The following is a 27,191-nucleotide window of genomic DNA, read 5'->3' as shown; positions in this document are numbered from 1 at the left end:
ATTCCAATAATATATGATTTACTTGTCTTTTCAAGGAATCTTTAAGTAATAAAGTATATGACCAACGCAGTGCTAATTGACATAGCATTTATTGGACTATAGAAACTATTCTGCCTTATTATTGTCAGGTCCCAGCCAACCCACAATGCTCAAGCTGACCTGAGTATTAATCACTCGCACCTGATCACCCTCAGCACGGCACTATAAAGCACTCACCTCAGCACCAGTTCATCGTCAAGCCTCCAACAGGAATCAACCTCATTGTGGCGAGTGGGGCGTTCCCACGCCTCTCGGCCCCGCCCCACTCGCCACACTCATGATCTTGTCTCCAGCTCACCCTGACTTCGGAAAACCTCCAGAAGTAACGTATACTTACCTTTGAGAAGCTAACCTGTGTGTCTTTGTTCTGTGTCTCCAGGACGCCTGTGACAAACCAGTTACCTGAATTCCCTACGAGCTTCGATATCTCCTGTGTTCTCGTAAGACTCTCTGGGCAGTGGCTTTCCCTGTAAACCAAAAGAGACAAGTGTCCCGGAATTGTGTGGCTTTGACGTTTCGACAATTGACGAACTCACTTGTATCTCACCAAAGTGAACTCCACAGAACCCGCACCTGGAATTAACACCTACTCACCTCTGCATATCTCTTCTCCATGCAGGATAGGCAAGGAGGGAAATGTTTGTGAGATACCTCACTCATGTTATCAGAGAACAGGGGTTACGTCAGTAACCTAACGTTATGACAGGTTTTCATGAAAGTGTTTGTCAGTTTGTCTGTTTTGACAATCCCACTTTGCACTGCAGCCAAAAAATGTTAGGTTACTGACGTAACACTGGTTCTCTGATAACATGAGTGAGGTATGTCACTATGGGACCGCCTCAGGGCATGGCCGATCGTGGAAGCACCTATAACACCATGTCTGCCAACCATGGCAGACCAATCGCTGCAGGGATCAGGGAGTCCTGCCTCCCTGTATATAAACCACAGTTACCTGTCATTTCGTCATTCTCTGCATATCTCTTCTCCATGCAGGATAGGCAATGTTTGTGAGATACCTCACTCATGTTATCAGTGAACAGGGGTTACGTCAGTAAACTTACATTCTCTTTCTAACATTCGTTCAGTATCTCACTATGGGATATAGACCACTCCCGTATTGCCGATATGCTGATGAAGCAAACTAAGAAAGGCTGTATAATTATCTGAATCATAGCTCCCGACGGAGGTGAAATTGGAATAATATTCTACTACGAGTTACTAAGGAACTCGTCCTTTAGTAAAATTGCATTATACAACCTGACTACTCACTCCCAGAACTGAATGGGCCAGAGAGGGTTTCGTCACATCCAGTCTATAGAAACAAACAAATGTGTGCGGAGAAGACCAGCTGGTTGCCGCGCAAATGTCCTGAATAGAGATGCCTCTAAACAGAGCCCAGGAAGTAGACATGCCTCTAGTAGAGTGTGCTTGTAGTCCTATTGGGGGCTCCATATTCGAATTATTGTAAAATAAAACGATAGCCTCCACCACCCAATGAGAAAGGCTTTGATGGGAGATAGGTCTTCCTCTGTAAGAGTCAGCCCAAGAGACAAACAGCTGATTGCGCTTACGAAGTGTATGTATTCTCTGAACATACATATGCAGAGTACGAACAGGACTGTGTAACCTTTCCTCCTCTGGGGATGCCAAGGGTTGTGGATGAAAAGCTAGCAGGTGTACTGATTGAACTGCACCAGCGCGATCAAACACTTTGGGTACGAATGCTGGGTTAGTTCTAAAAATGACTTTTGGAACACCCGGATTGAAAATCATACATGAGTATTGAACTGATAAAGCCTGAAGTTCACTCAACCTTTTTGTTGTAGTGAGAGCGAGTAACAGAGGTGTCTTTAGAGCTAGTAGCTTCAAGGCAATTTTATCAGTGGGCTCAAAAGGGGCTTTTGAAAGCGCGTTCAGAACCACGGACAGGTCCCAGGGCAGGACCAGCGACTTCGACACTTCTGCCACAGATGATTCTATAGGGGGAGGATCTGCCATCCCCAAATCCTCCATTCCCTGGACACCTAGCCTCGAGAAGCCCTTAACAGGTACTCGGTGGGAAAAAGGCTTATCCCAAAACCTCTTCATTTCAGCCAGACATGCCAGGACGGCTGGAATAAACTGCCTCGCAGGAGGGAGACTGAGTCTTTTTCCGTCATACATGTCTCTTTCAGCTCCTTTATCTGCTGGTTGGGATGGACTGTCGATTGACAGTCTAGCCACGGCCCTGTGACAGACCTCGAGAAGATCTGTATCCGTCTGCACAGGGGAGGGTGAGCTCTCATTCTGTGTACTCAGCGGACGCGACTGCATCGGGGGAAGAATAGCATCCTCGAGGATGGTCGATAACACTTCGTCATCATCCTCTTCCTCTCCCACCAATGGATCTTCAAACAGTGCGGGAAGGTCAGGTGACACCTTCTCCATCATCTCACCCCAGGAGCTGGAGGCCTGTGGACAGTCCATTGGTTCATCTCTGGGTTGAGCAGAGAGGCATGGGTCCGAATCCCAGCTACTGCAATGCAAAGCCTTTGCTCTCGGGTTTTGACCGAGAACGTCGTACAGTGGGGACAGCTCTCGGGGTTTGACAATGCTGCCTGAGTGTGTTTAGTGCCCAAGCAGGAGATGCAGAGACCATGTGAATCTTTCGCAGAAATCCACATTCCGCACGCACACGGATGAGGAGGATGGTGCTTTCCTCTGGGGCTCTCCAGCTCTTTTGCAGTGGCCATGAAGCCTGCACGTTCTTCGTACGGTAAGCCCACCACAACATGACAACTAGTACGGAGCTGTGCTGTGACAGAGAGCTTGGTGGCGAGCGCGCCAAAAACTTGGAAAAAGAAATTGAAAAACCTAAAGTAGAAAACTCGCCTTAACACGTTAGTTATCTTACTCTAAGTGGCGAGTCACTGGACAAATGTTAAGGATTTATTGCATTTGGGACGTTACCTTGTGGCTCCGTCGATAAACTGTTTAGCAATAATTCCCAAAGTCTGCTGAGGACAGCTTCCGAAATCTTCATGGGGAATAGAGCGAGAATGACATAATGGCAGGTAGCTGCAGTTTATATACAGGGAGGCAAGACTCCCTGATCGCTGCAGCGATTGGTCTGCCATGGTGGTTTTATAGGTGCTTCCACGATCGGACACGCCCTGAGGCAGTCCCAGAAAGAGAACTGAAGTGAGATAAACAAACTGAGAAATGTTTCTCTTTAGTTAAAACAGATGTTGCCAAAGTTTTCCTTTGGGGACATAATTTGAAGTTGGAAAAAGGTAATAAATTACAATATATCACAGAATATCGCAATATATTTAAAATCACAATAATATTGTATTGTGACACAAGTATCGTGCAGTGTTAATTTCGTTAACGAAGACGACGACAAAATATATTCGTTTACATTTTTTGTGACTAAAACAAGATTATGATTAAGATTAAGAAATTATGACGAAATGTATGCCGCGTCTTTATTAACTAGACGAGACTGGACTATAATTTTATTTGGGGACTACTGGACATTCAAAATGCATCCCATAGGCTATTGTCATTCAAAATGGGTGTCCCCGTCATTGGATTGTGATTGGATAAGGGCCGTTCGCATATCTATCCTCAGTATGGCAGCCGCAATGGATGGATAAGCTAATAAACACGAATTAGAGATCTGAAACAATAGCCTCAGCAACTGAAGGAGTAGGGACTAGGTGACCAGACGTCCCATTTTTCTCGGGAGTCACAATTCTTTGTTGATTAACTTAAAGTTAGTGAAGACGGGATAGGTGGAATCACGCTGATAGAAGTGTTCTCTCTTGCTCACGCACACATGCTCCACTTCATCAGTTCTCATCTACCTTCATGTTTCTTGAAAATGAGTAAAGACTCAGCTGTGCAAATTGAGATTGGGAGGTCATTCCACCAGCTGGGCACAGTCCAGGAAAAGGTCCGTGAGAGTGATTTTGAACTTCTTTGGGATGGCACCACAAGGCGTCGTTCACTTGCAGAGCGCAAACTTCTGGAGGGCACATAAGATTTAACCAGTGAGTTTAGGTATGTTGGTGCCATGCCAGTGTCTTCGTAAGGTTAAGCTGAAGGTGATGGTCATTCATCCAGCTAGAAATGTCACTCAGGCAGGCTGAAATGCGAGCAGCTACCGTCGGGTCATCTGGTTGGAATGAGAAGTAGAGTTGGGTGTCATCATCATAGAAGTGATAAGAAAAGCCATGCTTCTGAATAACAGATCCTAATGACGTCATGTAGATGGAGAAGAGAAGTGGTCTAAGTACTGAGTCTTGAGAAACCCCAGTAGCAAGGTGTTGTAAAACATCACCCCTCCAAGACACACTGAAGGATCTTCCAGAGGTAGGACTTAACCCACAGGAGTGCGGTTCCAGAGATGCCCATCTTTCTGAGGGTGGACAGGAGAATCTGGTGATTAACGGTGTCAAAAGCAGCAGACAGGTCCAGTAAGATGAGCACTGAGTATTTTGAAGCTGCTCTTGCTAGTTGCAGGGCTTCAGTAACCGAGAGCAGAGCAGTCTCAGTTGAGTGGCCATTTTTGAAGCCAGATTGGTTGCTGTCCAGGATAGAGTTGGGTCCGAGTCCACCTTTGTCGAGTACGAGTCAAGACCAAGTCCACAAACATCGAGTCCAAGTCCGAGTCCGAGTCCAAAAGAGGCCGAGTTGGACTCAAGTCCGAATTCTTAAAGGCCGAGTCCGAGTCGAGTCCGCCCGAGTCCAGAAAGTAATTAAATTAAAAAAGATTATAAATTGGTATTGTACATTTTTACATTCTATTAATATTTTAACCTTTCAACCCATTAAACCAATGGCAATATAAAAATGTAATAAAAAAAATACCACTGTTACATCTAGTCATTGCCATTGAACATTTTTATTTTATGTCAACAGAACTAGTTTCCTATCAAAAAAGGTTTCAAAGGTTTTATTGTATTACAAGTGCATGAAAATACAAATGAACCTATTTTATTATTGTATCAAACTATATTGTCCTCACGTTAAAGCTGACATTTCAATTATTTAATGCCTCTCCCCCACATTTGACAGAGGTAAAGTGCAGCCAATGAGGAGATCCTTAATGATGACATTATGAATTTCATGTTGTCTTGGAGAACTTGCATCATAAAGTTTCATTGCTTGTTTGGTCAGTTCTGGTCTTGCAAATCCTGCAATTCTGAGCTGTGCAGCATCTGTTGGTTGCTGCTGCTGTCTTTGGTAGTCGGTTGCATCGGTTTTCGGATCACCAGTACACTGAACCGAAAACCGTTTCTTTCGGAGGCGTCCGATTTGAGAACCGATGAACTGATGATACTGCGCATGCGTGTAATTTTTCAAGTATTTTGTTAAACATCGCAAAGTGTGATAAAACTATATATATATATATATATATATATATATATATATATATATATATATATATATATATATATACGTTTTTTTTTTAAGATAGGGGCTACATGTTTCTAATCTGTATATTGTAGATTATGTATGGGCCAAAGGGGTTTTCAGGGAAGTTGGACAATAATTAAGACTCCATGTTTAATATGAATAAGGGATGATTTATGAAATATCTGTACTGTATTTATAGTTAATGATGACAGATACACAAACTGAGTTTGTAGTAAACAGAACATGGACACGAGTAGAGCAGCTGATGATACTGAACTGCAGCATGTGTCCGTGTCCTGACATTTTATCCTACCCTGTCAGATTTTCCTACCCGGGTTTTGAGCGATTCTCGTTTTTGAGTCAAGAACCGCTTGTATCAGTTTTCAGATCATCAGTAAACTGAACCGAAAACCGTTTCTTTCGGACGCGTCCGATTCGAGAACCGAGGAGCTGATGATACTGCGCATTCGTGATTCAGCATGAAGCCGAATGACTCACAGCGCGTCTGAACCGAACTGATTCTTTTGGTGATTGATTCTGAACTGATTTTGTGCTAATGTAATGAGTGCGGGTAAACCGAGGGCTTGAATGAAGGGCAATCTGACGAAACGTAAGTTCATTTAATAACAAATACATCGCAATGGATTATGTATCCGGTGAATTGTTTTTTTTCAACCGGTTTATTGAATCAAACCGTCCGAAAGAACCGGTTCGCGGAAAAGAATCAAACTTCCCATCACTAATCCACATTGATATCCAGTGAGTGGTGCGTGTGTTTCGTCTGCAAGCAGGAGACTTCTGCCTGCCGGTGTGGTGCAGTAAAATGACAGAAGGGGAGACATTCATTAATTTATGCTGGTTTTATTGTTACACATGACGCGGACTCGACTGTACTCGGAATATTTTCCGAGTCCAAAATGTTCAAGTCCGTGTCAAGTCCGAGTACAAATTCATCCGAGTGCGTGACAAGTCCGAGTTCATTCAAAATTGGACTCGAGTCCGGACTCGAGTCCGAGTCCAAGTTCGAGTACCCCAACTCTTGTCCAGGAGGTTGTTCTGTACAAGGAACATAGAAAGCTGGTTGAACACAGCTCACTCAAGTGTCTTTGGAATGAATGGAAGAAGTAGTTTTCAAGAAGCGCTGGATTTAGAGATGGTTTATTGAGCAGTGGGCTTACCCGAGCCTGCTTGAATGCTGAGGGAAATGTTACAGAGTGAAGGGAGGAGTTGATGACGTGAGTATGGGAAGGTATGACTGAAGAAGAGATCGCTTGAAGGATGTGATCTGGGATCGGATCAATTGGACAAGTAGTAGGATGATTGGACGGTAGAAGTTTGGAAACGTCCATCTCTGAGAGTGGGGAGAAGGAGGAGAAAGTGTGTGTGTTGGTCATTGTGAAGTTGTTCTCAGTCTGCGGTGTGGAGAATTGGTCACTGATGGTTCTTGTCTTATTTGTGAAGAAATCTGCAAAGTCGTCCGCTGTAAGAGTCGATGGAGGAGGTGGTGGTGGCGGATTAAGAAGAAAAGAGAAAGTCTTGAAGAGTGTCCGAGCATCACAACAGCTTTTAATTTTGTTGTGGTAGTAGGATGTTTTAGCCATGAAGACATTTGCAGAGAAATAGGGACCGCATTCCAAATTAGACATCAATCTGTCATTAATGTTAACTAACAAAAGATATTAAATAAATGTATACATGCTAAGTAAAACCTACAGTATCTGAAAAATGAGTTTAATTTGTATCTCTATTGTATTTGTCTTATTGTGCTTCTTTATATATATATAAATACCAAGAAAACTCTTTGAATGAGAAGGTGTGTATATATATATATATATATATATATATTATAATATTTTTATAAGTTGCTCCTTTTTCTCTTAAAGGGATAGTTCACCCAAAAATGAAAACTGTCATATAATTTTTTCAAGGTTTTCCAAATTCACTGCTTCATTCAAATTCATCATAAGCTTAATTGATTTGGTCTAAACAGAGAAGAATTAATGATTATTATAATTTGAAAACTACATATAATATAGCTACCAAAATAAATTTTGGTAACTACCGTTTGGCTGACTAAAAGTAGTGATTAAAGTTGACAAAAATGCAATGACTTTTCGTCGACTAAAACTAGACTAAAACTATGAAAGACTCATATGACTAAAATGTGACTAAGACTATTAAGCATTTTTGTCTCAAGATTAAGACTAAGACTAAATCAAAAATGCCTTCCAAAATTAACACTGGTATTGTGACAATATCGTGAGGCCTCTGGTGATTCCCACCCCCTGCTGTTCACAATGCATTGTACTGTAAGTCCCTTTGGATAAAAGTGTTTGCTAAATGAATAAATATAATGAAAATAATTACTGCCTAAGGCATGCACAAAAAGGCTTGCTTGTGTTACATTAGTAGTTAGTTTTGTGTTTTAGCCACGTTCAAGACACTTTGTCATTCTTCCTTTCTACAAGAAACAGTTAGAAAGGAAAACACTGCATGTTTCTAAAAAAGTTTATATAAAAAGGATTATAATTTACAATGTGCGTAAATATTTTTCCTTGTCCTTAAAATCTATCTCCTTCAGTTAATATTTAGTTAACTTAATATTGTCTTTCTAGACAGGCTCATCTTACCCAAGTTTCCATATTAAATATTTGCATTATATGTACACAAGTTAGATATCAAACAATCATATCCAGTATCATTCTTGTGACATAAACGCTTGACAAGTAAAGTATAAAAGCAGGGCTCTTTCTGGAACTTCAGAAAATCTTCCTCTGAGATTCTAAAGGCAACTAAGGTGAGTTTTGGCACAGAGACCTACTGAATAACCTTTTTACTTAGAGTATCTTTGTCTTTTTAATACATTCAATCCACAATGTGCAGTATACAGGTGCATCTCAATAAATTAGAATGTTGTGGAAAAGTTTTTCAGTAATTCAACTCAAATTGTGAAACTTGTGTATTAAATAAATTCAATACACACAGACTTAAGTAGTTTAAGTCTTTGGATCTTTTAATTGTGATAACAACTGTGTAACAATTCACTATCTCAACAAATTAGAATACTTAATAACACCAATAAAAAAATATTTGTGAATATTCTGGCTTCTGGAAAGTATGTTCATTTACTGTACATGTCCTCAATACTAGGTAGAGTCTCCTTCTGTTTTAATTATTGCCTCAATTCAGTGTGGCACGGAGGTGATCAGTTTGTTGCACTTCTGAGGTGGGATGGAAGCCCAGGTTTCTTTGACAGTGGCCTTCAGCTCATCTGTATTGTTTGGTCTCTTGTTTCTCAGTTTCCTTTTGATAATAGCCCATAGATTCTCTCTGGAGTTCAGGTCTTGTGAGTTTGCTGGCCAGTCAATCACACCAACATCATTGTCATTTAACCAACTTTTGGTGAATTGGTGGGTTTTTGTTAAATGTGATCCAAATTCATCACAACCAAACTACTTGAGTCTGTGTGCACTGAATTTATTTAATACACAAGTTTCCCAATTTGAGTTGAATTACAGAAATAAATGAACTCTTCCATGACATTCTAATATATTGAGATACACCTGTAATACCTGTTTTTAATTTTAAATACTTAACTTTTATTTTTCAGTTTCATCATGGCACTGGTGAGAAGTCTTCTGCTTCTTTTCACTGTGTTCTCTCTGGGGAACGCAGAAGGTAACAAATGTTTAATTGTAAAAAATCCTCGTTAATTTTAAAAGCTTTTCTGCCAAACATTTGACGTTTTGTAGCTTTATAAAGATGAATAGCAGGAAGTGTATGATATTCAACCAAATAATATTAATCATAATATTATTATAATATTTATTATGTTTAATTACTGGATTTAGCTCAACGATGCCCCTATGGATGGACAAATTTTGGAGTCGAATGCTACAAGTTCTTCTCTCAGGCAGTCAACTGGGCCACAGCAGAGGTAAATTGTTAGTTACAAGGTGATTTTTATTATTTTCGTAAATAGATTTGACAGAAAAATAATACTGAGCAAATAATCAGGCAGACCCAGCTTGACTCAAAATGTTGTTTAAAAAGTAATTTATGCTTTATGCTGAAAAAGACTATTTTGTACTGACAATAAAACATTCTCCCTCTTTAGAAGAACTGCCTAAGTCTGGATGCAAATCTCGCATCTGTACATAATAAAATACAACAAGATTTTCTCCTGAGTCTGGTGCCTTCATCTTCCACACGTTGCTGGTTTGGTACTCATGATGGTGAACAAGTAAATAAAATCATGTGGATTTTCTTGTTTTGCTTTGTCTAGTTTGTTTGTCATGACTGAAATCTCCAAAATTTGTAATGAAGATGGTTTGACATCTTTTACATCGTATTAACCGTCTTTGTTATATCATTTTTTATATGTTAATTGCCTTTGTTATGTAATTTTAACTCTGTTATGTCATTTTAATTGTGTAGGACTACAGATAGAAATTAGCATAATGCTAAATCTGGTGCAGCCAACTTTTTTAATGTATCTGCACATTGTCCTGATATAAATAAACTAAACTAAACTAAATTAATCTTCAAAGCCAAACTAAATGACCTTCTAAATTGAGTCTTATAATAACTGTCTTTGGTCTTTAGGATGGACAGTGGTTTTGGACTGATGGAACTCCGTTTGACTTCACCTACTGGGCCCCTGGACAACCTGACAATCTGAATGTTGAGAACTGCGGAGAGTTCAACTTTGAGAGTAAGAATCCAGTGTGATTTTTTATTTATTTACAATAATTATTTAGAATTGTATAATTTCACATAAACCAGTAACATGAATTGGTTCATTTGTCAAACATGTCTTAAACATTCGACTTTATTTTGATTCTAACATGATAATTTTGAGAATGACATATTTAATTTTTTCACCCCATAGATAACCGCTGGAACGATGCAGCCTGTTTAACCTCACTGAGTTATGTTTGCGCTAAACACCTGTGAGATCACATACAGTCATCTTGTTCCTCAGTTACTTGTGTGTCAGTGATTGCACTACATTTACATGTTCTGATCTTATCTTTACAAATGTTATTCTGAAATTAAACTTTTCTTTTCTTTAAGTATTTTCTCAACTTTAATCTCTCCTCTATACTGAAACACTGCTCAAATCAATAAAGGTATTTTTAAAGGCAAAAAATTGTCTTGAAAAGATTTAATATATAGTTATTAGAATGGCTTTATAGGCTTTAAGTGATGTCATCATCAGGGGAGGGGCTGCTTAAATCAATTACAAAGATGCTGGTACCCCAGTCACTAGAAGACAAAAACCTTAGGGTGCACTCTTTACATAAAAAGTACAGTGGGTTCTATATACCTTAGGGTTCTTTACTCACTTTTAAAGAACCTTTTATTCCTTAAGTTTCGAAGGAAAAATTATTAAATGATTGCATAATACTTGTGTGTTTATATATATAAATATATAAATAGCTAGTTACGGGAAAAAAATTAAAATGCACTGGCCCCAGATCAACGTATGTATAAAGTTATTAGTTATGTAGTTTACAGTAATTTTGTGTACACCTCTGCATGGGCATTGCGTTTTATGACTGTAATCAAAATAATGTCCACTGAGATATAAAATTATTTTTGGTATCCCAAACTTTCTCATCCAAGTATGAATTTCATGCCATTTGTCAGTGGTCATTTGAAGTTATGCATATTCCTTTGTAATGTAGTTTGCAGTTTAGCTTCTGTTGAAAATATGTTAATCATGTCATATAAACTACTGTAGTTTGATCTTTGTTATAAATAGCTGAAAAACAGGCTAGTTAACAATTCTATAAAGCATGTTACATTTTATCAGTAAGTGGACAGCAATGCTATTATTTTAGCAAACTGTCTGAAGGATCTATTCTTGATATCCTGACAAGGAAAAGAGATTTATGTGCAGTAGACAGTTTGTCATTTGTTTCTTTATCATGTCCCCAAATAGGATCCCATTTCAGTGCTTAATCCAGTCAAAAGTTGGCATTATATATTTCCTTAGGGAAACTGAACAACTAGATTACCTTTAGAACAAATAATATTGTGATGTTTCACATACAACAGATGTTACTGCGTGGCCAACTGTTTAGATTCTGAAGAACAGTGCAGAGAGTTGATGTTGAGTTATAAAAAAGTTTATCTTACATCCAAACCCATTTCCACCTCAAACTAGTAAATAAATAAACAGAATATTTTACAACTGAAACTTCATATAATCGCAATTCACAATATAACCTTCTTTAATTTTTACTTTGAGGTATAAACAGGCTTCTGTGTGACAGGCCAATGACAAAGTCCAAATCAGAAGTGAGGATCCCTATGCGCTAGATATTGCGTAAAACCGTTGAAGTGAGGATTTTGGAGGGAGAAGGGCACCTGTGTGTCATAATTTAGCCATATGGAATGCACTTGGTCAAGATAGTAATGAAAGGAAACCTTATTTCCTTATGTTATCCTGAGAATGCAGCATGTGTTCATCACTATTAGTCCTTAGAAGACTTTAACCGTATAAAAAATTCTGAGTTAGAAGGCTGAATTTTAATACGTTAAAGGGATACTCCACCCCAAAATGAAATTTTGTCATTAATCACTTACTCCCATGTCGGTCCAAACCTTCGTTGTTCTTTGGAACACAATTTGAGATACTTTTGATGAAAACCGGGAGGCTTGTGACTGTCCCATAGACTGCCTAGTAAATTACACTGTCAAGGTCCAGAAAAGCATGAAAGACATTGTCAGAATAGTCCATCGGCAATCAGTGGTTAAACCGTAACGTTATGAAGCGTCGAGAATACTTCTTATACACGAAGAAAACAAAAATAAGGACTTTATACAAAAATGTGTCTCCTCTGTGTCTCTCCGCATCGCCGCAACGCCATTTGGAGAATATCTGTGAATGCAAACTGTGTATGGTATTGTGTCAGCTGCTACACAAAGATACGTTTTCTACATGTATTTACGCTTTGATTTGAACGAAAACAGCACATCCGTGCAGCGCGGCTGACACAGAAGAATGTACGCTATTTGTGTCAGCTCATATTCTCCAAAATGGCACTACGGTGAATTGAAATTGAAAAGAAAAAAGAGAAAAAAGATTAAAGGGGGGGTGAAATGCTATTTCATGCATACTGAGTTTTTTACACTGTTAAAGAGTTGGATTCCCATGCTAAACATGGACAAAGTTTCAAAAATTAAGTTGTACGTTTGAAGGAGTATTTTTGGAACAAAAATACTCCTTCCGGTTTGTCACAAGTTTCGGAAAGTTTTTTTCGAGTATGGCTCTGTGTGACGTTAGATGGAGCGGAATTTCCTTATATGGGTCCTGAGGGCACTTCTCCCGGAAGAGCGCGCGCTCCCGTATAGCAGAGCAATGAGAGCACAACAGGCATTCGCTGATCAGAGCGAGAGCGTCGCGAAATGTCACAAAAGGAGTGTGTTTTTGGTTGCCAGGGCAAGACAACCCTGCACAGATTATCTAAAGAGAAACAGCATTAAGGGACCAGTGGATGGAGTTTATTTTTTACAGAGCATCAACGGAGTTGTGTAAGTGTTTGTTCCCTGCATTTTGAAGATGCTTGTTTTACTAACAAGGCCCAGTTTGACGACGGATTTGCACATCGTTTATTTCTTAAGGATAATGCAGTCCCAACGAAAAAGGGTCACGATCGTGTGTTGGAACCGCATGCGGTGAGTAAAACGGCTTCAAATATCTCTGTGTTGTTAACTTAGCTGTCGGCATGTAAGCACATCAAGTAAACAACATGTGATGTTGTCATCAAACTGCACGAGTAAAACTGCTTCAAATATCTCTGTGTTGTTAACTTAGCTATCGGCGCGTAAGAACATCAAGTAAACAACATGCGATGTTGTCATCAAACTGCACTTTCCACATGTACAGCTTAAAAAAAAAAAAAAAAAAAAAAAAAAGACGACAAAGTGGAACTTAGTCATTTTCCAAAACCGCTAAGCAAATATATACCGTTTCAGTACATACCACATAGAGACGCTGTTGTTGCTGCTGCTCTTGTTAAATTTCAGCCTCTGGATCATAAATATACGCTGAATCTGACTGTTAGCAATGGTTTGTTTTGGTTGGTTTTGTCCTCACGTAATGTCACAGCTTCCAAACACTATCAAAGCAAAAGCCTACTGGCTCTCGTGATTCTTTAGCTCCGCCCACACGTCACGCCTACAGACGCTCGTGTTTTTCCGGGAAAACAGACTATCTTTCTCTTATGAATATAATAAAACTAAAGACTTTTTGGAGTTATGAACGATGCAGTACTACTCTATAGGTACTCAAGATTAACAGGATATTGAGTGAAAACGAGCATTTCACCCCCCCTTTAAAGGAGATTTCAAATACAAAATTATGCACTCACACTTACAGTTGTGAGTGGCTTTGTTAAGAAAGCACCAGAAATGCAAATGTAGGGGTGGTGAAGAATCACAGGGTGTTATAATTCGCTTTCTGAAATCAATGTAGGTTTGTTTGCAATCAGCCAACCGCATTAAAACACAAGTGTTGGTCTATAAGCAGGTTTTCGATCCCAGAAACCATCGCTGTGAATCTTATGTGTGCACAGATACAACAAACACTAATAACTGTACCCCAAATGGCCTATATATTTTAACTCAGTTCGTATCGGACCAGATATTTTATAACCATCACTCAGCCAGGTATTTAAGAACTCTAACTTGCAATATTCAAAAGGTGTGGAGTGTGAAATACAAGGAGCAGGGAGGAATACACTCAAAGACTCATACAAGAAGAGCTGAAGGAAAAAGAACATATAGAGCGTTTGGGTTTTTACGTCTTCTATAAAACAGATTACACACTCAGTTAGAAACTGAAAGAAAGAGAGTGGCAAATATTTGGGATGGCCACAGTTCTGTAATCTGCAGTGCTGTCTATCTGAGCACCAGCTTGCTAATAAGAAGAAAACCACAAACAGAATATGCAAGCCAAGCTTTGAAATGGAAGGTTATATTTAGACGAGTAGGAGAGACTGCAATAACTTGCTCACACTCCTCTCTCAATATCTGTTCCTCATCTGAGGAAAGATTTACTGTACTATGCTTATAGGAGATGACTTTATGTTTTAGATACATATGAAGCTATAATTCAGGAGCAGATGCCAAGCAAAAACAGCGATGTTTAAATGGAAATGTGCATGTCTTTAAAAATCGGAATCCATATTATTGGACTTTGAATGGCAAATGCAAAAGGCCACTGAAGCAGAGACACTTAATTTTTAGTTTTTGGCACACTAACCTTTTTGGTGAAGTCCATGGCTTTGAGAATGGCCAGATTGAGTGTCTCTAGGGAGGCCAGAACACCTTCATAATCCCCCATGTGGTTGGCAAAGTAGTCTGACGAACAGAGAAATGAGGCACAACAAAATTATGCATTTCTCCAAACTCACAAACCATACAGACGACTGAAAACATAGACAAATTTAATTGCCAACAAAAATGACCCAAAAATACTTTAGAAATTGTTACACTATCCATTGACATTGATATTAAAACTGAAAGTATACACATAGAGTAGGTTCACATATTGTACACGTAAATACCAAATCTATTCAAATAAAAATATTTGTTTGTGAAGAAAATGATATTCTTTGCCACTGTAACATACCAACATACTCACCGCATAGTTCCTTGGTGTCAACATTACTAACACATCGCAGGAAAAGGGAAGCATACAGAAAAACAGAATAGAAGAACCAGAAGAGGAAAGAGATAAGATACAAGGGAAGACCTAACACAAATCAAACATTACAGGTGCATCTCAATAAATAAGAATGTTGTCAACTCAAATTGTGAAACTTGTGCATTAAATAAATTCAGTGCACACAGACTGAAGTATTTTAAGTCTTTGATTCTTTTAATTGTGATGGTTTTGGCTCACATTTAACAAAAACACACCAATTCTCAAGAAATTAGAATAATTCATAAGACCAATAAAAGTATCACAATTTGAGTTGAATTACTGAAATAAATGAACTTCTCTATGACATTCTAATTAATTGAGATGCACCTGTTTGGCAATGAGATGCAGTGTCTCGTTCCCTCGTTTTTTACTAACCATGCATAAACATTGCTTTCTCAAAAACACATTTATGTACATAGATATTGCTCACATATACTTGTAGCCAAGTGTGTGCTGATTACAGTGTTATCAGACTTTAGCCATTTATTTGTTTATAAGCAACTGAAAAAAGCACAAATGTCAGAGCAGGTCAAAACCTCTCCAGGCCCCCTAAATAACCTCACACCCCAAAAGGTTAACTCAAGTGTTACAAAATATGACATTTTGTTATTTATACTGAAGCCAGACTCAGTTGGATATTAATAATCTTATCTTTCAGGTTGCATTTAGTTTAGTTGCATTTAGTTCTAAACAAAAGAAAAAAGAAGAAATAATCAAATGAGGCCAAGCATTTGACATTTTAAATTATTTAATAGACTAGATTATTTAAAAATAGGCCAAACATTCCAACAAAAATGACTATTGTAATGTTATAAAGTGTACTCATACAGGGCACTACTAGACAAAAACAAAGAAGAGGAAAAAGAAAAGAAACTAGCTGCAGAAATGGTTTCTACTGCCTGGCTGTTACCCTTTCTGGGCTTCATCCTATCCTCTTTCTATCTTATTTTTGCTCTTGGACTTTTCATCTCTCACTTCTTTATACTTTCCCGGCAAAGGGAAGCACAAAAAAAAGATATAAAGTATGACATTTACAGGTGTATGGTGGGCACTGAGAGTGAACATGGCTAACAATCCTCTCTCCTTTCACTGGTACTGAGCTCTTGATGCCTGGCCTGTCAAATAAAGAGTATGTCCCCCTCAGCAGAGGACAGAAGAGATGGGAAGACTGAATGTCATGAGTCTCTCTCTTTGCTAGGGGCTGATCTCATTCATACCCATTAGCACTGTGCTAGATCAGCTAGTGATCAGATTCATCAGTGTGATTAATTTCCATCCAATATGTTAATAAAAGGATTTCAAAACTTAGTCTCACTGTGAATGATTCATCTATGCATGTTATTAAAAAAAAATCTCTGCAATTTTTAATAAAAATAATAATAGCTTGTTCTTCGCATCAAATGACTTTTCTGATGTCACTTAGGCTGCAAATGCTATTAGACCATGTTAAACAATAGCTATAAAAGCACTGTTTAACAAACTTGAATTCAGTCTGGCTTAATTCTGATATGTAACAACTTTCATAAATTGATCCTCAGTGAATAAAATTATTTTTTTTTGTTCAAATGTCATGCATCTCTTAAAAATCTGTCAAGTTATAGAGGAAAATAATTTACAAACAGAAATTAACAATGATTTAATATACAGATATGAAAAGCATCATTTTGACCAATGAGATTTCACAGTGGGGCTAATCCTGTTGGTCATCATGGTATCAAATGGTAAGAGCAATAAAAATCAGATTTCCATCATAGTCACACCTGTTAGGAATGATGTAAAAGTGTGTGCGAATGTCAGCATGATATTCGGATGAATGGAAGACGAAAGCTGAGAGGCTCGTGTTTCATTTCAAATCCACAACATAAGTGTAAATGAGAAACAAGTACAAAGAGGGGACATGCATAAAGCTCTCATTTTTCTTCTTCCATTCGATCTTCACCACCTTAGTCTCTCTCCGCACCCCCCACCCCAGTGTCTTTCCAGCCCTCCCCCATCTCATCATCTAGCCCTCTTGTCTCCATCCTTTTCTCTGCACCAGTCCTTATGGGCTCTGGTGGTTCATTATTTAGAGAGAAGGCAATGTTGGACCTGCAGAGCAGTGACCGCATCCTAGCAGCTGCAGACTTCTCCTTTTTTACATAATTTATTCTGAAATGTGATTAAAGACAACACACACACACACATGAGCTGCTCTGCCTTCAGAGACAAGCTCACACACACCTATACACACAAACATCAGGAAATGGGGTGCGTGAGACACAAAGAACAGAAAGAGAAAGAGATCTGGTAGTAGAACGCTATAGATGAGACAGATGTAGTCATGATGAAACTTTCCAAACACAAAACTTTAAGAGAGACTGAGAGAGAAAGCTACCAATCCAATGTTATATGACTAGAAGCAAATATATAAGCAATTCTAAAGGGTCTTTTCCTATTAATGTTCACCTCATCTCTTTATTATCCCTCATAAGTCACTGTCTTTCCCCTTTCACCTTTTCTTACAATCCATTATCCTTCATTATGTCCACCAGAGAAGAAATCTGCCCTATTTTTCTGCCTGATTCTTGAGAAACTATTACCTATAATCAGGGGATCTGAAGGTCTTGTTTACATGGTTATTTCTTCAAAAAGTATGCTACGGATACTCTTATGTCCCAGGGAGTGATTTTTATTACACAGAACCAGAATTTTAATCTGAAATGTTCATTTCTATCATAAAACTATTATTGTCAAATAATTAAGATAAAAAATAATTCTGAAAGTATGCTAAAATTATAATATGCAGAAGTATTTGGTATATATCTTTTGTGTGTGAAAATACTGTATTGTGTTAAATGTATTATGAATTATACAATATAATATATTATTAATAAATACATTATATTTATTTAAAACAAACATTGTTTATAATGATCTGTTTTTATGTTTATTACATTTAAATATATTTTTATTTTATAATATTTTGTGTAATTTCCAGACATGTTTTAATTTTATAAATTTTTTACAAATATTGTGAAAATATTTTTTTATTAATTACTTGAAAATACATAAAAAGCTACCTATGAAATTTGCCTTAGCAAAAAGCAGACTAATTAAATAAATTAGAGACAGCGTGAGAAGTTGGAATTTATTTTCTGAAACCCCACAGGGCCAGATCTGATGAAACAGTTACAGTGCTTTGCACAGCAGCTTACATGAGGTGAAGCTTGTGCCCTAGGCGAAATCACCTCATCCATGCTTCGCCACTGACTAGATTCTCTTTTAGAGAAATGGATAATACTTCTTGACATTTGCACTACTGAGATAATTCTAAATACTGGAAGATATAACAACTTGACCATGGTATACTAACACAAAATGAAATGAAAAAAGTTCCAATCCATTTTTTTTTTCATTCCCTGACAATTTAACCAATGTCTTATTGTTTCCTATTTTTATTGCCCCTCTGTCCTGTATTGTGATTCACTGGACGTGTATTCAGCGCTGTGTGTAGAATCACCTGGTTTTATCAGAGTCAATGGTGTGAAACAGTTTTTCTAGCTCCTCTTCATTCAGAGTCCCATCAGAGAAGAATGCCTGGAACTCATCAAGGGAGAGCTTTCCATCATCTGCAGGAGGAAACAGATTTTAGCTGCAAGCCTTTAGTAAGGTGTATCAGCATCATGGTTATTTCTGTATGTGTGGGTTCCATACACTACCATGGGTCTTGTTCCCTAATAATTACATGTAAACAAAGCATTCGTACAAATATGGACAGAAAACTGATGGGTTTAGGTGCGTAGACACATTCATTTATTCTTAACCCTCATTCTAATGTTTATGAATCCGGATTATTCTTAAAGAGGGAACAAGAGCCCAAGGTTAGTAAATAACATATGGTATGTTACTATACCATCACTATCTATAGATTTTCTGCACAGTCTCTTCTGTTTATCCCTTTGTCACTCTTTGCAAACATACGTTTATTTGTCCAAAAGAAATCCAAAAGGAAATAGAAATCTTTTGTAGTACATTTTTATTACTGTCACTTTTGATCAATTTAACATGTCTCTGCTACATAAAAGTATTAATAAAAAAATCAAATAATAATCTTACTGACTTTTTTTTAAAGCATCACCACTGATGAGAAACAGGAGGCTACCAGGAAAATATACTGAAAAGGTTGGTGATAGAAGGGGGATGTTACCAATAAGAGTCTCAGCTGAGTCAATGCTGGGAGAAATGAAATATTCATCACCCTGGATTCGCCCTTGAAGTTAGACCTGCGCTTATTGGACAAAGTAGAGCCGAAATACAATATGTAAGGAAGTGCAGCCAATCAGTGGCTCCAAAGATTGTATTGGATTGTAGTTTCTAAATCCAAAAGCTTTTACTGGAAATGAGAACCACTTATGGCTTGTCAGTGCAGTTCTACACCTCCAACACATGGCCTTGTATTTATACATGACCTTTATCTATTCTTCTCTTTATAGAAAAACACCCTAACATATCTGTGCATTTGTGTTCTTCTTTCTCTAGCTCCATTATGTCCTCATCCTTTCTTTGTCATGGTTAGAAAGTGAAGGTAGGATGGGAAGCAAAATCAAAAGCAGATCTTTCTCTGAACCATAGCTTACAAATGAAGTGTGTGTTTCTGTCTTTCCCCGTGTCTTTGCAAAGGCTGAGGAGCACGGGGAACCTAGCCCTTAATTAGGCAGTGACCCACTTTTCTTCTCTTTTCCACAGGAAGGAGTGCTTGCTTAGAAAACAGACATATTCTTGCCCAATTTCAGCACTGTGCTCTAGTGACAGCTGATGCGTAACAGTAACATTACCTCTGTAATATATCTTAATGAGTCAATAAACCTCCCTGTACTGGGTTAAGTTGACAAATTAATCTTATATGACCAGCATTTTATGTTGATGATCATTGTTTGCATGATGCTGGTTGTAAAGAATGATTTTTATCTTCTTGCAGAGCTACAGTATTTAAGAGAGCGAATGGTCCTGCTGTGCAATTACCTGGAAATTGCTGTACTTACCTAAACTGCAGGTGGGCTAATGTAATGCTGCTTGATGGACAGAAATGGTTTATCTTCCAAATAATGTGGATGGCCTTTCAGTGGGATTTTAAAGTGCAATATCTCATTTGACACAGTAAGAGTGTCATGACAATGACAGCTTTTCATTCACTCAGAACCGAAGCCTTAAAACCAAAGCATATTTGAAACTTAACACTACTCTTTTACTGCCTTGAATCCAATGGAAATGAATATATACATTGCTGTTTAAAAGTTTGGGGTTTAGTAAGAATTTTTTATGTTTTTCAAAATCTCTTATGAGTAATACTGTGAAACATTATATTACATTATATTATACAATTTAAAATATAACTGTTATACATTTTAGTTTATTTTAAAATGTTTCTTTTTTTTCTGTGATGGCAAAGCTACATTCTCTGCAGCTATTTCTCCAGTCTACAGTTTCATATGATCCTTTAGAAATCTTTTTTTATTTTTCAGGATCCTTTGATTAATATAAAGTTTAAAAGAACATAATTGAAATAAAAATCTTTTGTAACATATATAGATCACACTGTGAAACTCTTTGTGATGATTTTGGCTCACATTTAACAAAAACCCATCTCAACAGATTAGAATATTTCATAAGACCAATAAAAAAAAATGTAAGTGAATTGTTGACCTTCTGGAAAGTATGTTCACTTACTGTACATGTACTCAATACTTGGTAGGGAATCCTTTTGCTTTAATAACTGCCTCAATTCGGCGTGACATAGAGGTGATCAGTTTGTGGCACTGCTGAGGTGGTATGGAAGCTCAGGTTTCTTTGACTGTGGCCTTCAGCTCATCTGCAATTTTTGGTTTCTTGTTTATCATTTTCCTCCTGACAATATCGCAAAGATTCTCTCTGGGGCTCAGATCTGGTGAGTTTCTTTGGCCAGTCAAGCACACCAACACAATGGTCATTTAACCAACCTTTGGTGCTTTTGGCAGTGTGGGCAGGTGCCAAATCCTTCTGGAAAATTCAATCAGAATCTACAAAAGGCTGGTCAGCAGAAGGAAGCATGAAGTGCTCCAAAATTTACAATATGGGTCAATATCAGCAGATGACACTGCACCCCAAATCATCACAGACTGTGGAAACTTAACACTGGACTTCAAGCAACTTGGGCTAAGAGCTTCTCCACCCTTCCTCCAGACTCTAGGACCTTGGTTTCCAAATAAAATACAAAACTTGCTCTCATCTGAAAAGGTAAGAAGCCTCTGACATTGTCCGTGGTTCAGGAGTGGCATAACAAGAGTAATACGACAACAGTAGCCAAATTCCTTGACACGTCTGCATGTGGTGGCTTTTGATGCCTCGACCCTAGCCTCAGTCCATTCCTTGAAGTTCACTCAAATTCTTGAATAAATTTTGCTTGACCTCTATGTCTGGTTTTGTGGTTCAGGCACACACACACACACACGCACACACACACACACACACACACACACACACACACACACACACACACACACACATATATATATATATATATATATGTATATATATATATATATAGACAGTAAAATGTTTTTCCACTAACTAGTCAGTTGATGGACAGCTATTGACCACTGTTACAGAACACTGGGCAAGGCAAACATGTTCCCTCTACAGAATATGCCTCTGTCTGCAGTGTAAAGGAATGGATTGTACTTCATGTAATGATGACCCTATATAATGTTCTTTCTGTTCATATTTTCTCTGTCACCATTATATTCTCCAGAGATGCTGCTTGATTGACAGAAATGCTTCATCCTTCTAGATAACATATGGGTATTTCAGTACGAATAAAGAGTGCAAAGTTTAATTTGGTGGTGAGAAAAACAAACCGGCATCTCGATTGTTGCTCAGCCTTGGGAGCAGGATAAGGGACTGATGAGACTGGTTTTGAGAGGTGGAAATGGACCAAGAGGTGAAGTTTAGTTAATGTGTGTAGGAAGGCAAGAGTCTGCAGGGACTGGACACCGTCACAGTCATCCCTACTTCCCATGAAAAAGAGGCAATTAGCACTTTTCACAACCAATGGCCCCAGCACATCTTAGCACCTCCTTGCAAACACGTCTCTTCCCATCTCTCACAACTCAAGCCACATTTCGGGGAAGAACTGGGGTACATGTTGCCATGGTAACCAAAAGAACAGGAGCAGACCTCTGGGATCTGAGATGTCTTAATCGTACATACGCTCACTCTCATTTTTTTCTCTTTCATTGTGTTTATCTCCTTGTCTCACCTGTCCTCTCCTACGATCCACATCAGCGGCATGTGGTTGACTTCTGTAATCATATTAAAATGAATTACAATTCAATTAAACTAAATTTACTTAATAAAATGACAGCAGATACAATAAAAATCTATAATTATTTTCATTTTAGCACTGATAAAAGGCTGCTATTAAAATTATCTATATTTTTTTCTACATAAATGTAAAATAAGTCACAAAAAAATACAATCAGTCATTTAAATGCTACAAGTAAATGTAGATATCACAACCCTATTATCTACAGCATTAAACTGGTTGTTCTTTTAAATTTAGATAAAGATTAATTTATAATGTAAAATAAATTTTTCAAAGTTGTGAAAAAACATTATTGATGCTTGTTTTACAAGAAAATACTATTTTAGTTTAATCCAATGTGTTACTTTGCCATTTCTTTGTAATTCTTTGAAAAAATTACAAGCAATTTCAGAGTAATAATTGTTTCTATACTATTATTTCCATGTACAGTGCTATTAACAGTGTTATTGAATGAATAGTGTTATTAAAATAATAACTTTAGGTGAGTATTAGATGACGGTAAAGAATGTAAATATAAAATAGGAGAAATCAGTGTAAACAATTAAATACCAACTGGTATACACACGTACACACATACTGTGCATCCCTACATAAAATAAAACAAGAAACCTAGCAAAATATTTTAATATCTTATATCCAAATTGTTATGCTTGTAAACATTAAGCATTTTTACTCTTATTAAAATAACAACATAACATAATAACAATACCATACGCTTATTTCTAAAACTTTAAGATTATTCTGAAAAAAAAAAAAAAAAAAAAAAAAAAATACATAGATATATAGATATATAGATAGATGGATAGATAGATATTTTCAAATCACCTTGTAGAAGAAAAGTATTTATTATTTTTCATTTGCCAAAGCTCACTTTGTCATTGCGACTCTGCCCATGGTTATAAACAACCTCCATCTAAAACAATCACCCAAATCATCACATATATTGTGACCCTAGTGTAATGATGCTGGAGATTGTTGAGATTCTGCTGCAGAAGACTGTATAAACTCTGCACTGCCCAGCCCCCCTCTCCATTACCAGAACAGTAAATAACGCAAAAGCTAAACTAATATGAAAGTCGCACACTCCCTCTGGCCCGTCCCAAAGACACCACTCTGAGAGTAATGATGGATGAACAGTAAAAGAGCCTTTCACAGGCCTGTCAGTTTCTCTTGCTCAGTAACATCGATCAGAATGGAAAAAAGCTAGCCCTACCTGCCTGTCGCACTGAAAGCCTGTCTTTCAAAGCATCATTTAATCTATCTGCCTTCAGATTGCCTGTGTGTCTGCCCGTCTGAGGTGGACACCAGTACCTTTGAAGTCTGTTGGGATTTGATTCAGCCATATGTCCGAACAGTGGGATGGAAACCTGAGAGGATCCATAAGCACATGCCAAACATTTACTCAACTCATCCTCCCACTTCCATATGTCTCCAGCACTGACATGTTTTGCTAACAGTGTAACAGTGAGCCAAAATACAAATAGGTGTTACTGAGACTGTACGACATGCTCAGGCTCTTGGGCGGTATCCTACTGTAACTAAAGAGAAGAAAGAAGAAAACAATCTCACGGAGCAAACTCAAATGAGCATAATGTGAAACCTGGCATTACAACAACAACATTTACAAGGTTGTGTTACAGATGTCATCATTTCTTTCATATATTAAAACAATAGTGGAGAATAGCATATAGCACATATCCTAGATAGATCTTGACCAAAGGAATCACACTCTCAAACTTTTTGTTCTGACAGACTTCAGCAATGTGTAACCTCAAGCTCATTGGTGGATAGTTGGCGTTTAAATCCTTCTGCCAAGTCTTTCAGCTTTTTCTCTGCTACTCATAAATCCTGTTGGCAAATAGACTATATCCACGTTAAACAGTGCCAAAATGGTATTTATTGTTAGAATTTTGTTATAAAATGGACAGAATTTGAAATCTGAGATTTTGCTTCATATCAAAAGTAACAAAGCTTATTGTGATTAATTGGATGGGAGGCACTCTACAATAATGTCCCATTGGCCAGACTAATTGTTTAGGATTAGGGTGTTTTCACACCAGTCTTGTTTGGTTCGACCACACATGTGGTTTTGTTTACCAAAAGTGCTAAAAGGCGATTAAAAATGATCTGGCTAAAGCACATCTTATAAATGAATAAATTATTTAAGTTATTATTTAATTAAATTAAACTGTCATATTTAAAAGTGCACACCTGACTGATAAATGTCTGATGCCATTTTTAATATGAAAATAAACTTAATTTGATTATATTACATTATATTATATATGTATATTTTAGCATATTTAACCAGATTTGCACTGTAACATTTTATACCAGCTAACAACCATGTACAAAACACACATGGGACTAATTAAACTAAAAAAAAATGTTTAAAAAAAACTTCAACTTTTTTTTCATCCACGGAATCAAATTTCTTTAAGTGCTTTAGTGATGTGCAATGACTATTGGGTACATTTTCCTCTTTGCTTCCTGTGAAATGATGTATCCCTGCTGGTCAGAGTGGCCCTACAAACTGAACACTGGAATCTTGACTAAAGATGATGGAATACCCTGTAAAGTCCACTTTGTAGGGCACTTATGGTCAAATGGAATGTATAGACATTACACAATAACTCAAAACAATATCTCAACTATTATAAGTCAAACAAATGACATGCAAACTATTAAGGAGCAATGTTTAAATTTCTCATTATGAAGACATCCGCTACTACAGCACATGTAAAAGCCAACCACACTCTATCTCTGTGGAGAAGATAAGTATAGCAGAATCTGATTGAATAAGAGTGAATCCTAATCCCCAGCTCCATTGACAGAATCAATTAATGCTTCATCTAACAAACCTGATTCAATCACAATTCATTCAAATGAGTCATTAACCTCAGCTGCCTGAGTGGGCATTTCACGTGGAAATCCTATTAGTGTGACCCAGCCACCAGAAAAGTGCATTAGCAGAGACAAGCGAGGGCTACAAATCTGCAAATCTCGAAAGCAACACTCTCAGAAAGACTGTAGCTCTGCATCAAACCAATGACCTTCTCAAGAGAAACAGCCATGTAGAAATGAGTTTCGGTCTCTAGAGCTTTGTCCACAGACCACCCACAGTTTGTTCACTGTCTGATGCATATTTCACACAAAACTGGTGAGCACTATCTGAAAATCAGCAGGAATCGTTCATCCATAGCTTCAGTCACCCTCAAGTCATCCGAGATGTAGATGAGTTTGTTTTTTCATCAGAACGGATTTGGGAAAATGATGCATTGCATTACTTGCGCAAAGGATCCTCAACAGTGAATGGGTGTCATCAAAATGAGAGTCCAAACTGCTGATGTAAACATCACAATAATCGAAATAATCCACCAATCAGCATCTTGTGAAGCCAAAAGCTGTGTTTGTAGGAAACAAATCCATCATTAATGTATTTTAACTTTAAATCATTGTTTCTGTTCAAAATGTGTCCAAAACCCATAATAAACTTATCACATAAAAATCCACAAACATATTTGTTTAGAACTGGTTTTCACTTGTAAAAGGTGCTTGATCTCTTATAGAATGATTTGATTATTATAAACAATCAGCTTTTCACTTCACCAGATGTTTAACTGATCAAATGGATTACTTTTGTATTACTGTGATATTTTCATCAGCTGTTTGGGCTCGCATTCTGGTGGCACCTATTCACTGCAGAGACTTCATGCTTCAATTAAAAAAAGGAGACTACAAGTTATCTAACACTTAATGTGGAGGGCTAAGGATAGTGAGATAAATATATAATTTAGGTTCAATGGATTTGTTTTAATAAGCTTTGCTGTCTCATTCTTATTTTACAATCGACAAACTCTTCAAACTGGAACCGGAGAGCCTGTTATAAGTACAGAAAGCATAGTTTTCTGCCTCTCAGACAAAAGGGCAAATTCAGATGAGTGTTAGATGCATGCTTCAAAGTGGAGCTTGTCTGAGTATGTCTATGAGTGAGTGTATATGTGGGCGAGTGGAAAATGGGTGGGGCTCTATTAGTACTGCACCATTCAAAGCAATGCCATCAGTTAAGGATGAAGAGTCTGCCAAGCGACTAATGTAAGTTCAGCCTGTTTTGTGGTCAATAAAGTTCATGAATCCCATCTCTAATGTAATGCATACTGCAGTATGATGTATATGCAGCTCAATGCTGCAATTGACTAATTATTAGGAGAGCAGATTCATGACTGTGATCACCAGAAATGCTAAGGGACCATTAAAAAAAAATTAAACAACTGACTTAAAGCAACCCTACCCCACCCACCCAAAAAGTAGCAACTATAACGGGGGTTTCCCTATTAAAATGCATTAGTTTAAATGGATCTGCTTGCTAATACAAATCAGAAAAAAGTGCAATGTTTGGTTTAATGGAAGTACATAATTATTCTCTTTATCTTTAGAAAGACATCTGCATTGCACCAATATGTGGCACTGGCAATTGTCCACTTGATATACTCAGAGGTTCAATCTGGAGGAAAGCCATCTGGATTTTAAAAGCAGACACAGACTGAAATTCACTCTTCAACATTCAGCATCAGTATAGAATTGGGTATAAAGTCAGTAGGTGTTTTATCCCTTCCATTGTGTATATTTCATTGGGAATGCATAACATGTCTTTTTTAGGTATCCTGGAGGGGTTTTGCTCTGAAAGCTTGC

The 27,191-nt window shown here is 37.6% G+C and overlaps 2 protein-coding genes across 5 annotated transcripts in view; one reads left to right on the top strand and one right to left on the bottom strand.

Annotated features, from left to right (window-relative positions):
• The window catches only part of LOC127976969 (galactose-specific lectin nattectin-like), a 32,036-nt gene extending 21,237 nt beyond the window's left edge, over positions 1 to 10,799 (top strand). Inside the window, exons 2-6 of the mRNA XM_052581568.1 lie at positions 9,053 to 9,120; positions 9,294 to 9,379; positions 9,560 to 9,685; positions 10,048 to 10,156; positions 10,334 to 10,799. Of these exons, the coding sequence (XP_052437528.1) occupies positions 9,060 to 9,120; positions 9,294 to 9,379; positions 9,560 to 9,685; positions 10,048 to 10,156; positions 10,334 to 10,398 (447 nt within the window). The 5' untranslated portion in view covers positions 9,053 to 9,059 and the 3' untranslated portion in view covers positions 10,399 to 10,799. The remainder of the gene's footprint in view (positions 1 to 9,052; positions 9,121 to 9,293; positions 9,380 to 9,559; positions 9,686 to 10,047; positions 10,157 to 10,333) is intronic.
• LOC127976968 (N-terminal EF-hand calcium-binding protein 2-like) overlaps positions 1 to 27,191 on the bottom strand; it is a 93,834-nt gene that overhangs the window by 44,047 nt on the left and 22,596 nt on the right. For all 4 annotated transcript variants that reach the window (XM_052581566.1, XM_052581565.1, XM_052581564.1 and 1 more), the window contains exons 3-5: positions 18,660 to 18,768; positions 15,098 to 15,123; positions 14,717 to 14,814 (exon numbers count right to left, since the gene is read on the bottom strand). In XM_052581566.1, coding sequence (XP_052437526.1) covers positions 14,717 to 14,814; positions 15,098 to 15,123; positions 18,660 to 18,768 — 233 coding nt within the window. The remainder of the gene's footprint in view (positions 1 to 14,716; positions 14,815 to 15,097; positions 15,124 to 18,659; positions 18,769 to 27,191) is intronic.

This window comes from Carassius gibelio, chromosome B18, assembly GCF_023724105.1.
Source record: "Carassius gibelio isolate Cgi1373 ecotype wild population from Czech Republic chromosome B18, carGib1.2-hapl.c, whole genome shotgun sequence".
Classification (NCBI taxonomy): domain Eukaryota; kingdom Metazoa; phylum Chordata; class Actinopteri; order Cypriniformes; family Cyprinidae; genus Carassius; species Carassius gibelio.
Note: the sequence above shows the minus strand (reverse complement) of the source record. Positions and strands in the feature narration are given on the sequence as shown.